Here is a 15,959-nt window from a genome sequence, read left to right on the forward strand (position 1 = left end):
CTTTCCATATAGCTGTGTTTTGATTGGTTTTGAAGACACAGACGGAATTTTTAGTTTTAGGTGTGGGAGAAAAGCCCCGGAGAATTATTCCAGGGTAACCAACGCAGTTGGGTAGGAACTGAAACCCTACATGTATTCATGGATTTGAACGGGGGTCCTAGAGGTTGAAGGCGAGGGAAGATACCACTAATAATAATAATAAAAATAATACAGAGCATTTATATAGCGCTATACCAAGAACAGAGCACTTTACAGGAGACGAGGACAAAAAAACAATCAAATTAGGATTGGTTGTGGAACAGGAATATCTTCAGGAGACTTTTGAAAACAGGCATCGAAATCGCTTCTCTCAAGCCAGCAGGAAGCTCATTCCACTGACGCGGGGCAGCCATGGCGAATGAGCTATCCCTAGCCCAGGCCTGATAGTTCAAGGAGGCAACAAAGGCAATTGCCTTCGTGCCCCCTAGTCATTGCCTCCGTGCCCTTGAAATACTCAGGGTGCCCTTTACCAAGGAGAAAATGCCTTGGTGCCCTTACCCCTTCCAAAACAAAGCATACAGGCCTGCTAGCCTTCCTTCTAGTTCTTGGAACAGAACTACGCCAACCCAACCACCATCTTTAAGAGATGATTAATAACTTGAGCTTTCTTCCTCAGGTGACGTATTCAATTATTGAAGGTGAAAATTCCAATGACTTTGACATCAACCCAACAACTGGAGTCATAACGACCTCGATTAAATTCGACCGTGAGACGAAGGCGTCTTACGTCTTTCAAGTGTTGGCCAAGGATGGCGCCCCATCTGACATTCCCGCGCTTGGTGGGGAGCCAAACTCAGGTAACAATAGAGCTTAAAACTTTAGTCAAACCTGTGGGTTTTTTTCCCCCTGATGTAATGTTGTTCTGTTGTCATTCGTCTCTGTTTAACATTAAGATTTTCTGAAAACTTGAATTGCCATCACAGGGGGAAAAAAACTTATTTTAGCAAAGTTAAAGAGTTCCAATAGAGGTATGGAATGAATGTGGAATGATGAACGCGTGTAAAATGTTAGGCCCACAACATTCAAAATGCTTCGTTATCAGACCAAGATGACTGTGACAAAATTTTCATGGCTTCTCAAAAAGGTTTCAATTGCATCCCCTGTACCATAGTTTTCATTTATATTGCAAAAAAACCAAACACATCTGTTTGCTGATAAAATGCGTGGTGGTGTCTACTCCTTGAAACATGACAATTAAGCAAAAGGGATTCAAATATTTTGACAGAGCGAGATTGTCCTCACTTTGCTTTTGTGTACAAATTGGGACATAGCAAAACAAATCTATTAAGGGCAATTATCAATATTTTCACAAACGTACAAACCGTATGCTAAGTTTTTTTGTGTTTTTTTCTGTTTGACCTTTTGCTACTTGCATGACTAGTCTGCTTTAAAGGCACTGGAGACTTTTTGTAATTGTCAAAGACCAGTCTTGTCATCACTTGGTTTATCTAAGCACATGCATAAAATTTGAACTGAATTGGTCGTTGAAGTTTAATGGAAGAAAAAAACACCATTGTCCGTTGTGTGCTTTCAGATGCTTGAATTCGAGACCTCAGCTGAGGTCTTGAGTTCAATTCAAACATTTGAGTGTGAAGTTACCTCTTTCTCAAAAAGTACGTTACTTCAGAGGGAGCTGTTTCGCACAATGTTTTATACTACGAACAGCTTTCCATTGCTCGTTTCCAAGTAAGTTTTTATGCTAACAACTTTTTTAAGTAATTACCACTAGTGTACAGTGCCTTTTTAAAGGTACTTAAAATCACCGTTTGCATATCCTTAATAAAACAAAATAAGGATTGACATCTATATCTTTTTCCATTTACAGATCAGGCATCGGTCACGATTAATGTGATCGACATTAATGATAACAGCCCTATATTTGCTGAGAACATGTACGAGAAGTCGGTTCCGGAGAACTTACCTGTCGGGTCAGAGGTCATCATTGTGACGGCAACAGATGTGGACTCAGGTACAGAACCCAGTCTATCCGAATCAACTCTTTAAACATCCCCAATGGCCTCTTATTATCCAGACACAGCTGAATGCGTTGTCAATTTCTGGCGTGTTGTGGCAGAGTGGTCAAGTTTACCGGACCCTGGACTGGTCCTCTGTCTTTATCCGATACAATGATTTCATACCAGTGATTTCATTGGGTACAATGATTTCATACCAGTGATTTCATTGGATACAATGATTTCATACCAGTGATTTCATTGGATACAATGATTTCATACCAGTGATTTCATTGGATACAATGATTTTATACCAGTGATTTCATTGGGTACAATGATTTCATACCAGTGATTTCATTGGATACAATGATTTCATACCAGTGATTTCATTGAAAACAATGATTTCAGACCAGTGATTTCATTGGATACAATGATTTCATACCAGTGATTTCATTGGATACAATGATTTCATACCAGTGATTTCATTGGATACAATGATTTCATACCAGTGATTTCATCGGATACAATGATTTCATACCAGTGATTTCATTGGGTACAATGATTTCATACCAGTGATTTCATTGGATACAATGATTTCATACCAGTGATTTCATTGGATACAATGATTTTATACCAGTGATTTCATTGGATACAATGATTTCATACCAGTGATTTCATTGGGTACAATGATTTCATTGGATATTCCTGCAGTGACATAAGCTTACTGTTACTGTGTCTTGATTGGTCCGAGGTGACGTTTGGCAGCTGCATTTTTGGTTGTCGGCATATGAATCTAGGTCAAAGGTGCATATGGACGGGAATTGACCTTGGCTAGTGGCCACTCTCTGGCTTTATTCATGAGCCTCGAAGTGTGATGTCGGATGTCCAGGGCCCAATTTCATGGCTCTGCTTACCGCCGAATTCTGCGCTTACGATTGTTTATCCCCGCTTACGTGCAAGCGCTGAATTTCTGCGCTAGCCTTGTAAGCGTAGATTGCCTAGTAACTTGAAGTACGCACGCGCAGAAGCCAAAATTCGCCGCTACCCGTGAAATACGCTTGCCGTAAGCACAGAATTCCCTGCTTCCGCAAGCGCCGATTATGTGCTTACGGTAAGCAGAGCCATGAAATTGGGCCCAGGCTTATTGGACCTAAGCACTGTTGTCAGCAGTAGAGTGTGGGTTTCAAATTCTGGTTGAACAGTTCAAAAAACCCTAAAGTATACTTTGCCTTTAAATTTAAACTCCCCCCTTTATACAGTGATGTTTGTGTAGGACAGCTGTACTCTAGGTCTTTCTTTTACAACAAAATTGAGGCAAGCTCCCAGAAAAACTATAACAAATCAGTAGGATTTGAAACTTTGTATGGTGAAATAACTGGAAGTAACACCATGTAAATATCTCTTTTTGAGTAGTTTTTGTTCACCCGTAATTTCAAAGCCCCATAGAAATTGAACACATTGACATCCAACACACCTCATGTTCTTAGATGTTAGCGGCAAGTTGGATTTGGGTCATTTTCTTGTTGTAGAGTGTGCTAACCCATATACACACAGCATATGTTTTGGTTCTGTGGCTTCAGTAAAACTTTCCGAGTTTATGTACAGTGTATACCACTTTGGAAAAGTTTGCGAGCAGTCAAAATAAATTTTACCCGTTATTTAAGCAGTAAGTGCAGTCCTGGACTGTACGACCATGAGTTGGTGTGAATATTAGCATACTACCTCCAAAGATTAAAATGTACTTGTGTTTTTGTTTAAAAAAAAACAGACAGCGTACCTCGATACCTGATCACCGCCAACAACACTCGGGGTGCTTTTGACGTCAACCCCACCACAGGACAGATTAGCATTGCCTCCCCATTGGACTACGAGCTCACGACAGAGTACTGGCTCCAGTACACGGCCAACGATGGGCTGAATGTAGCCACAACGACCATACGAATCATAGTGGGCAATATCAACGACGAGAAACCCATCTTTGAACAAGACGTCTACACTGTTAATGTCCTTGAGGAAGACGATAGTTTCCCAAGAGATATACTGCAGGTAAGGTTTCATTCAGAGTAATTTCAACGTTTCGGTTCTTTTGAGTTTGGTTTGACCCCATTTGACCCACCAACCTTAATTTGGGATTTTTAAATAGTGATACACTTTCGGTACAGAAAAATAAAAAAAGTTCACAGATTTACAAATAATTTACAGGGTTTACAGAAGGTAATGGTGAAAGACTTCTCTTGAAATATTGTTCCATGAAATGCTTTACTTTTTGAGAAAACATTAAAACAATATAAAATCTCGATAGCGAGACTTACGGATTTATTTTAAACGCATGTCATGACACGGCGAAACGTGCGGAAACAAGGGTGGGTTTTCCCGTTACTTTCTCCCGACTCCGATGACCGATTGAGCCTAAATTTTCTCAGGTTTGTTATTTTATGTATAAGTTGTGATACACGAAGTGTGGGCCTTGGACAATACTGTTTACTGAAAGTGTCCAATGGCTTTAATGGCAATAAAGTAGTACCTGGTTGAGAAGCCGACTGAAGTCTGATTTTTAAAATGAATTTTTAACATGTTAGTTTTATTGTATAGACCAATCCGACGCGCACCGGGCGCGCAAGTGTTTAGCACCGCGCCCCATTGCTGGGGTGTACATGTGCCCAGTTTTGTGCACAAAGACATGAGGAAATCATGTTTCTTTTTACTCTTTATGGAAATTAAATGTTTTCCTCAACGAATAACACAATTTCCTTAACAGGACACCATGATATACCAATGTAGATCACTGACCACAAATATTTGCAAAAAAATATAAGCCGAATCATCTTGAAAAAGGTGCTTGTCTTAGGCGAGTTAGGGGTCAAAGACGCAGAAACTGCATAAATGTTGCTAAAATGCATTACATCGGCAAGGTATTTTGTCAGAATTTCAGTATTTTACTTTCTGCTTAATTTAAAAAACTTATCAAGAATGTAGTACGTTGTTATATCCAGCAGCAATGTCAAGGAAATTTCATAGATTTTCAAGGAAGACATTCAATTCCCATAAAAAGTGAAAAGGAAAACGCCCAGCACTTGCGCGCCTGGATCGGTCTATACATCTCCAGAATTAAAACAATCAAACGGTTCTCATAACCAAAGATAGGGTTTGGCTTTAAAGACACTGGACACTATTGGTAATTGTCAGAGACCAGTCTTCTCACTTGGCATATCTCAACATATGCATAAAATAACAAACCTGCAAAAATTTAAGCTCAAGCGGTCGTTGAAGTTGTGAGATAATAATGAAAGAAAAAATACTCTTGTCACACGAAGTTGTGTGCTTTCAGATGCTTGATTTCGAGACCTCAAATTCTAAACTTGAGTTCTCGAAATCAGTTTTGTGAAAAATTACTTCTTTCTAGAAAACTACGTCACTTCAGAGGGAGCCGTTTTTTCACAATGTTTTAATATGCTATCAACCTCTCCCCATTAACTCGTTATCAAGTGAGGTGTTATGCTGATAATTATTTTGAGTAATTACCAATAGTGTCGACTGCCTTTAAGAGAGGATGCTCTCTTCCAATGGGATACTTTTGAGATGCTGGCAATGGCAAACATAATGGTTCATTTTGCCGCTCTGAGTATGTGCGCACATGCTCAGTATTGTGAGCGCGAAGGTCTGGCCATGCACACTACTGGCGAGAACTGTTAAAAAGGACTGTCCGAAAGTCTCCCATTATGTTTTATTAGTTCTACTGCTCTCGGTGCGCAGTTTTCCTGGATGACATTAATACCTAGTTAATAATTTGTACAGGTTTCAGCGAATGATGGCGACGCTGGCGCCGACCAAACACAAATCAAATACTCCTTGGAAGGATCCGGGGCTGGTGACAAATTCACCATTGGCACTTCGACGGGGCAAATCATGCTGAACGCCAAGCTGGACCGGGAAGAGGAGAGTGAGTGGAGGTTTGTCGCTAAGGCAACAGACGCCAACGGTAACGGACTCACCGGCTATGCCGATGTTATCGTTGTTGTTGATGACATCAATGATAACTCTCCGACATTCCCCGATTTAGAGTACCGGGGATCAGTGCCAGAGAATTCAGCCGGAGGTGAGTTTATAAATAGTGGCTTCTTATATAGCGCCCATATCCAACACTCAGTGATGCTCAAGGAGCTTCAACATTCAGTATTTACCTGCAAGGTATGTGAGACTACGTGTGAATTATGGGCCCTACTCCTTTTACATAGCACAATGCAATCAATGCAGCCAATCAAACAAGGAACCTAAACTTCATAAATTGAAAATTTGTTATTACAGGAACGTCAGTGATGACGGTGACTGCCGTCGATCTTGATGACCCAACCACTCCCAACGGCAAGATCGGCTACTCCACCGTCAGCGGGACGGGTACTGAAAATGACGGGGCTGAACTGTTTGACATTGACGGTAACACAGGGGAGGTAACAGTGAGGCCGGGGGCCATGCTTGACCGAGAGACGCAGGACTTTTACCAGCTGGTGATTCAGGCTCAGGATGGCAATGGCGCCGGCGACACAGGTGTGTTTTGGGAAAGTTGGGCCACGGTTGTTTTCAGGGATGTGATTTTTCTTTTTTTTTATATATAAAATCTGCCTTTTTAAACCCCTAAAAAAAAAGTTGGGCCACGATCGTTTTCGGGGATGTGATTTCTCTGTTATTCAAACCGAAATCCGTCTTTTTAAACCTCTACGCCTCCCCCCCCCCAATCATATTTTTGTTGTTTTTTGTTTCATTGTTTTAAAACTTCATAAGAAAATGAAGATAAACCATATGGAACACCCCGATTTGCAGAGTAGGGCTTTCAAACCCAAAGATAAATGTATATAATTTTTGTATGCAATAGTTATGGTTTATTCTTTCACTTCTCAAAAGTGCTTTGAGACTTAAATGTGCTATATAAAAACTGTTCATTGTTAATACTATTATGTAAGCAGGCTTCCTACTACCTGCAAGTTTTCCCACTTTGCCCTCACAGGCTTTCCTGCTTTGCCGAGCAGTATATGTCAAGCAGTATTTTCTGCTTTATGAAACAAGGCCCTAATGATTTGTTTTCATTTTTTTTTTACAGCAACCACAACAGCGATAATCAGCATCAGCGATGAGAATGACAACGCACCCTCGTTTGTGGGTGGGCCATTCGCTGCCGACGCCCTGGAGACGCTGCCGCGTGGTGCCACGGTGATCGAGTTGCCCGCCATGGACGCTGACGTGGATTTCAATGACGTCGTCCAGTTTGAGATCACGGCCGGTAACAGTAACAACCATTTTGCGATCGTCTCCGATCCAGTCACGCTTATTGGCATCGTCCAAATAAATGAGGTAACAAAATTGATTGAAATTGTTATCGAAATTATGAATGTATTGGAAATGAATTGACAACATTTTATAATGCAGTGTGTACCACTGAAAATTTGTATAGAATAAGCCATAGTGCATCTTGGGGGGGGGGGGAGTAAATTTGAATTTGACGAACTTGAGCTGTGCTAAACTCTTACAATACATTCCAAGTGAAAACAGTTATGACGTCAAATTCGCTAGCGTTCACATTCGAAGGAAATATGAATGAACCAGGCTTTAGTGTTTTTGTTAAATCAAGCCCAGAGTGCCTAAATGTACTTGAGCATTAACCAATGCTCTAAAAATACTATTAATAAAAATAGTGGCTTCTTACATAACGTGCATATCCGTCACTCAAGGCACTTCGGCATTTTCCCGCAAGGTATGTGAGACTACGTTTGAATTATGAGACCTACTCCCTTTTTTACATAGCACCCTGTAATGTTTTACATTACAGGGTGCCTTGTAAAAAAGTGTTGTGTCGCATTAGACCTTGTGCATTGATGTCATCCAGCTGGCATCTTAGAGGTAAAACAATGTCGAAACAATCAAAGTGCGCAGATATGTACATGCGGCACACAGGTTTCACCGATGAACGGCCGCCATTTTACCTCTATGTGAGGACACCCTACTGGTATGGCATCATGTACATAAGGTCTATTTAGTTTGAATTCACTGTATTTCAATCAGTTTTCTCGGTATCCCTTCTCGTCTGTAGCCCTTGGACTATGAGTCGTCTCCGCCCTCCTACTCGCTGACCGTCACAGTGTCTGACAACATCAACCCCAGCGCATCGACCACAGTCACCATCACCAAGGTGGACGTGAACGACATCACTCCGACATTCACCTCACCCGCCTACTACCCCTCCAATGTCCTGGAGAGTGTAGTCGTGGGGACAGTCATACAGAGAGTCACAGCAATAGACAGTGAAGCTGGAGACTTTGGTGTTTTCACGTAAGTTCTTTTTGGTAGAACAAAATCTCCCCTGGGCCCAATTTCATGAAAGTGCTAAGCACAACAATTTGCTTAGCATGACATTTCTGCCTTGTTACTGGTGTTTGGCTGTTGTTCGCTTATCCTGAAAATCACGTGGAAATTTGGTTGGTAATCCTGTTTTTGTCAAAGCAAAGATTTCATGCTTATCATGTTTTTGTGCTTAGCAGCTCCATGAAATTAGGGCCTGGTGTCCTGAGCACAATGTCTCAGATCCACTTTGCAGAAGACAAAAATGGTGCTTGGTAAATTTATCTGCTATTGTAGACAAAAGAAGATAAGCTCAAAATAGGGTATCATCCCAAATACCATGTTGTTTGTGACTTGGTTCCCTGCTATCTTTTGCTTACACATTTTCTAAGCATTGTTTTATGCTTAGCAGCTTTGTGAAATTTGCTCATCAGTTTGTGTTTGTGCTAAGCACATTTGTTTTTAATTGCTGTTGGATTAAAATTCTATTTTAATAAAATAAAATAAAAAATAGATATTTGGAAAGGTGAACAAATGTTTTTTAGTAGTATATACACTGTATGAATAATTATTCATAAAAACAAATAAATTCATTTCCTAGTTTGTACGAAGAAAAAAAAAGGCAAAATACATGATCATCCCTTACCCCCCCAAAAAAAACTTAAAAAATCTTAAAGGAATCTTATAAGAATCAAAGAAGTGAGGACAAATCTATAAGAATCTTAAAGGAATCCTATATAAATCCAATAGGATTCTATAGACATTTTGCCTGTATATATTTCTGCATTTTCATACTTGGATGAATGTACATTATAAGTAAATCGACCTTAAAATAAATATTAAATTGTTTATACTTGTTTTATTTAATTAAATATTGAATTATTGTTATTATTGAAATTAAAATATTTCCTTTTTTGTCTGATTTTCTCTGAGAAAATGTATTTAAATTTTCCATCAATAGATTTGCAATTGACCCAGAGACTGATCCGGACGGTCTGTTTATGATAACGGAGCCAATGGGTTCAGGAGCAACTCGTAGTGGGGAAGTTCGAGTCGCCAAAGAGCTGGACAGAGAGACTCAAGCCCAACACAATTTGATCCTCTGGGCCACCGACCTAGGTAAGATTCCAGTTTGTGGTTCTGAGTGGTCTTACACCCGTTGCAGACAGGCACGCCAGAGTCGCGTTGAAGAAATAGATTAGGAGCTTGAACAAATAGATTAGGAGCAACTCTAGGTCGACCCAAAAATTTGTCAGTTTTAGATGGTGAACTTATACATAACATTTACATTAGGTTCGTCTCATAATAGGATCAATGCTTGAAACCAAGGTGCTCCAGAGTCGTTCAGAACGACTGCAGTTGTCGATTTTTCGACTACTAGCGCGCGTTGAGTAGCTCAGGCGTCGAACTGAATTCAGAGTTTAGTTCGGCACGGCTCTGGACCGCCTGTCTGGAATGGGTGTTAGTTCCCGATTGACACCATGCACCTTATTGGTCCACTGACCAATCAGGCAAGGAGCTTGATAAAGCTCTTTGGAAAGATGTGAAGCAGTCACCAAGTTCAGGGTTTACCCTTTAAAGTTTGAAGGAGCAGTTAAGTTGTCATTGTCAATATATATATATCTAAAAAGGGATGCTTTTCAATACTGAACAAGCTAGCAAGACCACTTGCGATAAATTTAAACGGGTCCTCATATGATGTATTTTGCATTCGGTGAGCGGCCCACTATTTAGAGAGAACCTGTAAAGGGAGAAAGGAATAGTCCACATCGTGTCCAAACTTGTGGGTGTGTATTTCTGGTGATGTATATTAATTAAAGTCATTAATTATCCCGAATTGTACCATCTGGGACGTTCATGGTCTACAATAGCTCTCTATGTGTTTTTGTTCTAAGAATGCACACTGGAAAACAATTTTCATGTTTTTTTTTGTTAACGTGACGTTCATATAAGAAATTAAATTGAATTTAATTGAGCAGAACAAGGGTGGCCCAGACCCCTTGAGTAATTCTTCTAAAAGTTTCAAATCCGCTTAAGACACTAGACACCTTTGGTAATTGTCATAGACCAGTCTTCTCACTTGGTGTATTTCAACATTTGCACAAAATAACAAACCCTTTGAAAATGTAAACTCAATTGGTCGACGAAGTTGCGAGATACTAATGGAAGAAGAATTACCCTTGTCACATAAAGTTGTGTTAAATTCGAGACCTCAAAATCAAATTTTTAGGTCTCGAAATCAAATTAAAATATTTTAGTGAGAAATAACTACTTTCTAGAAAACGACGTTACTACAGAGCGATTCGTTTCACACAGTGTTTTATACTATCAACATCTCTCCATTGATCGCTTAACACATTAGTAAGTGTCTATGCTAACAATTATTTTGAGGAGTTACCAATAGTATCCAGTCCTTTAAATCTCATCCCTGTATTAAATCAATGCCTCTTTTTTTCTCCCTTAAAGGTGAACCGCCGCTTAGAGGCACAGCAAACCTCACTCTCGTCCTCGATGACGTCAATGACACACCCCCTCGCTTTGAAGAGTACAACGCCACCATCAGAGAAAATGTGAACACAGTTCAGTTGGTCGTCAAGCTGAAAGCAACGGATGACGACACCACAGGCGCTGATCAGTTCACGTACGAGGTGGTCACCACTAATAACCCTGACACGGCTAAGTTCACCTATGAAAATACAGCCGGTAAAGGAGCGTGCAGTGTTGAATGAAGCAGTAACCTTAGGGTTGTAATAATAATAATAAAACAAAGCATTTATAAGGGACAAAGCAAAAAAAAAAAAAGACCAACAACAAGCCAAAAATAAACAGCCAAGAGGAGCAAATTAGGATGTTCGGGGAATAAAAATGTCCTGAGGAGGCATTTAAACACAGCCAGCGACGCAGCTTCTCTCAGACTTGTTGATAGCGCAAATTTTTGTGCTTACAGGCTTTTTTTAAAACTTGCATGGGCGCAGTATAAGCTTGCTTAACAGAAACTGGTCACCACTCAAAATTCCATAACATTTACATTGTGGCAACTGGTGTCCCACTCCTTTTGTGTTTAGCAACAGTGTTTTCTGCTTTACAACTTTATGAAATTGGGCCCTGGATACACGTTTTCTGAATGGGACCACTCTTGAATTAGTGTTAGCCATGACTTTGATCTCGCAATCAAGTGCACTGACACGACAATACTTTGCTTAATTATTTATTTTATTTATAGCTTCCACAGTGCAAGCGCCCCAATTGAGTGGATAAATATTTCAGTAATGAACAACAAAATACCATATGGAATCTTGTTTGTTCTGAATACACATATATAAACGAATCTGACCATTGATACCTCCGCCCCTTTCCGGATATATTTCCTCTGCAGGTAACACTTTCACTATCAGGACAAAACCAATAATCTTCGACCGCGAAGAGCAGGCGTTCTACACAATCCCAATACAAATCACTGAAAAGTTCACGGGCGGCAACAATGGCAACATTGGCGTCAGCGACGTCATCGTCACAGTTTTGGACGAGAACGACAACCCGCACTTTGGTCTGACGAAGACGATGCTGGTCTATAGTTTTGAAGGTAGGAATCATAGCTCAGTTTCTCCCTTTCCAGACTCCACTGTCATGGCTCTGCTTACCATGGATATTTTACGCTTACTAGAATCCTGTGAGCTGGGCCTAATTTCATAGAGCTGCTTAGCACAAAAATTTGCTTAGCATGAAATTTATTCCTTGATAAAAACAGGTGTACCAGTCAAATTTCCATTTGTTGCACATTGCCAGTTACATGTATTCAGCTTTTGTCTGCTTATTCTGAATATCACGTGACAATTTGGTTGGTAATCCTGTTTTAATCAAGGCAAACAATTCATGCTAAGCAAATTTGTGTGTTAAGCAGCTCTATGAAATTGGGCCCTGATTCCTCTCCAAGTCCCTTTTGCCACTGCTTACTGTAGATGTTCAGTAGAAAATTTATTGGTTTACATTGAAAAAGGGCCTGGATGCTTCGCTTTTGCAAGGGCAAGGGCACCCTATGAGGAAACTGTAAAGGGCACCAAGGCAATGACCAGGGGGCAAGGAGGCATTTCCTAGCGGTGTGCAACATGATAACAATACTCTTGTGGAGTTTTGCGGTTATGGGACATCAACATGATGCTCTTTGCTGGACGGTGTGCATACAAGTGAAGAATTCTTTATGTAGCGGAACGATGATAAATTGGGTGGTAGGCTTGCCGAACCTGCAGTAAAGAAATGAACAAAAAGTGACATTCAGAAATTCTGGTAATACTCTAATTTACAAATCTGGTAGTACTCTAGTGAAACCCAAGATTGGATGCTCAATGAATGTGCTGCACACCTTCCAATCAATGGCTCTGTATTCTATGGTGATCATGTGTTTATGTAGGTTTGGAGAAAGCAACAACAATAACAAGATCACTGTGGTGTCGTGTTTAAGGGGCCATTAGAGAAATCAATTGTGAAAAATTAAATATTGGAAAATCTTGAAGTTTATGGGGCACCAAGGCCAAAGGGGTTGCTGCTCTATAAAACTGGGCTCAGGTTTTTGGAAAGCTTAGGGATGAGAAAACAACAGTTCAGGCCGAGTCACACTGCAGCGATAACGAAAACGATAACGATCATGACGCAAAGAGAACGCATTGTATTGGTTGAATTGATCCACGCAGAATACGCACCTGCTCATTTAACAAATAGAATGCGTTATCTTTGGGTGTGACCCGGCCTTGACATTGTCATAGAGTGTACTCCATGTGCTTTAGCATGCTTGTTCATACCGTGGTTGACTAACTCCCTTTCCCCTCCGTACCTTCCTACATTCATATTGTGCTTTCTGCAGGGAATATTGCCGAAACGCGGATTGGTAGGTGCTTTTGTTTTTATTCTAATCAGAGATACAGGGTGGGTCCAAAAAAAAAGTTGACCGGGATTGGTGATGTTTTACAAAACAAACAAACAAATGACACTCAAGGAACACCTTGCCTTAAAAAAGCATTTGTAACCGTTTGTTATGAAAAGCATATGGTAGGAAAGATGTTTTAAAAGTAGAATACAATGATCCACACAAATGCTTCTTGAAATTGTACGGATTTCCCTTTACTTTGCGAACTAACATGATCGGCCATTTATGGGAGTCAAAAATTTGAATCCCATAAATGGCCGACCATGTTAGTCGACGAAGTAAAAGGAAAACCGTACAGTTTTAAGGCATATTTGTGAGGATCATTGTATTCTACTCTTACGATATGTTCTACAGGCAACATGTTCTTTTAAGCATATAGTTAACAAGCACTCTCTCTCGCTTATTAGAACAAAAGAATGAAAGAAATTGATCATTCCTTAGAGGAGTTATGTCTCTTTTTGTCCAAGGAACTCATTTTGCAAGCTGTCCATGGAATACTTGACAAAACAAATGAATTATTTTTTTATACCCTTTGCTTCTCACTCAGATGATTAGATTCAGTCAAGCATTAACATTAAATGGACAGCTACAAACATGAGTGCTTTCAGTAAAACAGGCATAACTTCTCTTAGAAATTATCAATTTTTTTCATTATTTTTTTACCATAAGTAGGAATGAATGCTTGTTTAATATGTGGATCACTGGGGTTTTGAGTGTCAGTTGTTGTTCTGTTTTTAAATCATAAATCTTGGTCAACTCCGTTTTGACTCGCCCTTTGTTGTGGTCTTCATTCATTTTGATGTTTTGATCGTCTGCATATTTGCACTTTTGTGCCACCTTGTCGGCATTACTCGTTTTCCCATTTCCCTTAATACTTGTTTCATTGACGTATTCTGTAACATGATATGTTCCGCTTGTGTTGGCATCGATACTTTCCTAAGATTGTTATGTTATGAACTCAATAAGGGTGCGTTCGTTTAGCTTTACTGGGTCATCCCCGGTCTGCCCTGGTACGTTCAAATAGCTTTTGACGTCATTCCAGGGGCTCACCCAGGCCAGCCCGCAGTGCCCTGCTTGTGGAGTGGGTCACTTTGGGGCTGGCCCTAGGTAAACGGCGCCACTACGTGAGCGGTGAGTGGTCGTTCGTTTAGCTCTAGTTAGGGGCTCACCCGAGTGAGCACTGCGGGGTAGTACCAGGGAAGCTAAACGAACGAACCCTTAAGATGCCTTATGAGTTATGCATTCAGTGCCATAAAAAAACCCAATTTGTGCCTCCCGCTCGAGTTTAATAACATATGAGCCTTTTCGAGGTATGGTGGCCACTATATGAGTGCACTGTTTGGTTTTGGCGTATACAGACAAATTTACCCAAACCAAATAGTCTTAAAGGCAGTGGACATTATTGGTAATTACTCAAAATAATTATTAGCATAAAACCTTACTTGGTAACGAGTAATGCAGAGAGGTTGATAGTGTAAAACATTGTGAGAAATGGCTCTCTTTGAAATGACATAGTTTTCCAGAAAGAAGTAACTTTCCACGAATTTGATTTCGAGACCTCAAAAGTAGCATTTGAGGTTCCGAAATCAAGCATCTAAACACACACAACTTCGTATGGCAAGGGTGTTTTTCTTTCATTATTATCTCGCAACTTTGATGACCAATTGAGATCAAATTTTCACAGGTTTGTTATTTTATGCATATGTTGAGATACACCAAGTGAGAACACTAGTCTTTGACAATTACCAATAGTGTCCACTGTCTTTAAAGTAATGTGTCCACCATATCTCAAAATGGCTTAATGATGGCAACTGTAGACTCGCGCTGAGTGTTTTTATTTTGCCAATATTTTTTTTAACAAGGGACTGTTCTCTGTCTACCGTAGTCTCAAAGAGAACTGAATGTTTGAACTCTAAGGGCATGTCAAACGAGGCAACTTTTGCAGTCAACTTTTGCAGTCAACTTGGAGGCAACCAACTTCAGTGCATGCTACAGGAACACTTTGGTAGCACACGAGTCAATTTGAAAACATTGTCTTACGATTCACACAAGAAAAATGTTAACAATCGAATGGGAATGCCCTTTTTTCTGGAGATTACCTGTAACTGGTTGCCTGAAATTGCCTCGTGTGACATGACCCTTAGTCTGTAGAGTAATGGAAAGTTAGGTCATGGCTGAATGGGGAACCTTTGGGGCGCTAGGTGGCAGCAGACATACCAGGTAAATCCACAGTTCTTGGTAATGTGCAGATGCTCAGATCTACAGTTGAAATTTACCCTGGGCCCAATTTCATGGCTCTGCTTATCAATGAATTCTGCGCTTACGATCACCACTCTCTGCTTATGTGCAAGCCCCGAATTTCTGCGCTAGCTGTAAGCAGAGAATGCATAGCAACGTGGAGTACACGAGTGCACAAGCCAAAATTTGCCGGTAACCTGTGAAACACGCTTGCCGTAAGCATATACTTCCCTGCTTCTGTAAGCACCTTTTCTCTGCTTAGCAGAGCCATGAAATTGGGCCCTGGTAAGTCTGCTGCTACATGTATCTAGTGTTCTAAAGTCTTCTTTTGGTGGCCATGGCTACCATGGTCACACTTCGAGGCTTGTGAATAATGCCAGATACCAGCCCTAAGCGGATGTACAGACCTCTACAAATGTACCTTTGACCATTGACCTTGCATTCATTTCACTTGGAGATTCACAGTCAATTCACACATT

The 15,959-nt window shown here is 40.4% G+C and overlaps 1 protein-coding gene across 2 annotated transcripts in view; it reads left to right on the forward strand.

Moving 5' to 3' along the window:
- The window catches only part of LOC139935149 (neural-cadherin-like), a 57,261-nt gene that overhangs the window by 25,764 nt on the left and 15,538 nt on the right, over nt 1-15,959 (forward strand). The window contains exons 13-23 of one of the 2 annotated variants that reach the window (XM_071929618.1): nt 656-836; nt 1,865-2,008; nt 3,760-4,037; nt 5,787-6,087; nt 6,297-6,536; nt 7,087-7,337; nt 8,074-8,312; nt 9,283-9,440; nt 10,788-11,024; nt 11,698-11,904; nt 13,180-13,203. In XM_071929618.1, the coding sequence (XP_071785719.1) occupies nt 656-836; nt 1,865-2,008; nt 3,760-4,037; nt 5,787-6,087; nt 6,297-6,536; nt 7,087-7,337; nt 8,074-8,312; nt 9,283-9,440; nt 10,788-11,024; nt 11,698-11,904; nt 13,180-13,203 (2,260 nt within the window). The remainder of the gene's footprint in view (nt 1-655; nt 837-1,864; nt 2,009-3,759; nt 4,038-5,786; nt 6,088-6,296; nt 6,537-7,086; nt 7,338-8,073; nt 8,313-9,282; nt 9,441-10,787; nt 11,025-11,697; nt 11,905-13,179; nt 13,204-15,959) is intronic. The other variant, XM_071929619.1, reaches the window with a different exon arrangement.

This window comes from Asterias amurensis, chromosome 3 (assembly GCF_032118995.1).
Source record: "Asterias amurensis chromosome 3, ASM3211899v1".
NCBI lineage: Eukaryota > Metazoa > Echinodermata > Asteroidea > Forcipulatida > Asteriidae > Asterias > Asterias amurensis.